Source organism: Penaeus monodon, chromosome 22 (assembly GCF_015228065.2).
Source record: "Penaeus monodon isolate SGIC_2016 chromosome 22, NSTDA_Pmon_1, whole genome shotgun sequence".
In the NCBI taxonomy this organism is placed as follows: Eukaryota; Metazoa; Arthropoda; class Malacostraca; order Decapoda; family Penaeidae; genus Penaeus; species Penaeus monodon.
The window spans coordinates 36275660-36276533 of NC_051407.1; the positions used below are offsets into that span (position 1 = coordinate 36275660).

An 874-nucleotide genomic window follows, 5' to 3' on the forward strand; every position below is an offset into this window, starting at 1 on the left:
CAGTCATATTATGAAAACCTGTGGCTGCTTGGTTTCTTTGTGATCCCTTGGTAAATGTCTAAATTATGTCAAAAAGCAAAACCCAAAAAGTGGATTGCAAAACTCATACATAAACACAAGTGTTAGTATGGGCTTAGTTATTGTAATTTCTATAAACAAAGTATGTTTTCACATGTATCAATCTGGGAGAATTTTTGGTAATATTTAGGAACTGCAGTTGGGAGTGTTTTTTAGTTTGAATTTTTAACCACAGCTTGTTTTGTAATGTTTGTGAGTAAATCAGAGCATAAGTCTTCAAACTTTTTTTTTGCATGGATGTGTGATTTCTTGGTATAGCGTGAAATGTATTTACCTTAGACAGTTCTTATGCCCCAGTGATTGTGATTGCTGATGTACTTACCAGTTATGGTTTATTTTTTTCATTTCGCCAGAAGACCTTTACAAAATTTTCCCCAAACATCGAAAAATGAAGACCAAAATTAAAGGTAAATACACCTGTTGATATACACCATATTTGTTGATAATAAATTTCATGGATTATGTGTTTTCAAAGTCATATGGGTCATTTCAATTGTTTCATTGGTCCTCGAATAATATTCCATTTATGGAGGGTAGGTCAGGTCATTTAATGTGTTTCAGGGAATTAAATGAGCATGGTTGGCTCTCAGGATGTGTGAATACTGTTTAAGTAAAAGAATCTGGATACACAAATGTCATTATGCATAGTGCTCATTTGAAATGTTTGAAAGTTGTATTCTCTCTTAGCAGTCAGAACACTACCTGGTGTGATGATTTTCCAAAGACTGCAACATATCATGTTATATACTTAGCAAAATTCCAGTTTAATATACATTAGGCAATCCATTGCTTTTGC

General features: G+C 33.1%; 1 protein-coding gene across 1 annotated transcript in view; it reads left to right on the forward strand.

The window, feature by feature from the left end:
• LOC119587100 (clathrin heavy chain 1-like) overlaps positions 1–874 on the forward strand; it is a 68528-nt gene that overhangs the window by 37131 nt on the left and 30523 nt on the right. Inside the window, 2 exon segments of the mRNA XM_037935848.1 lie at positions 218–223; positions 435–485. Of these exon segments, the coding sequence (XP_037791776.1) occupies positions 218–223; positions 435–485 (57 nt within the window).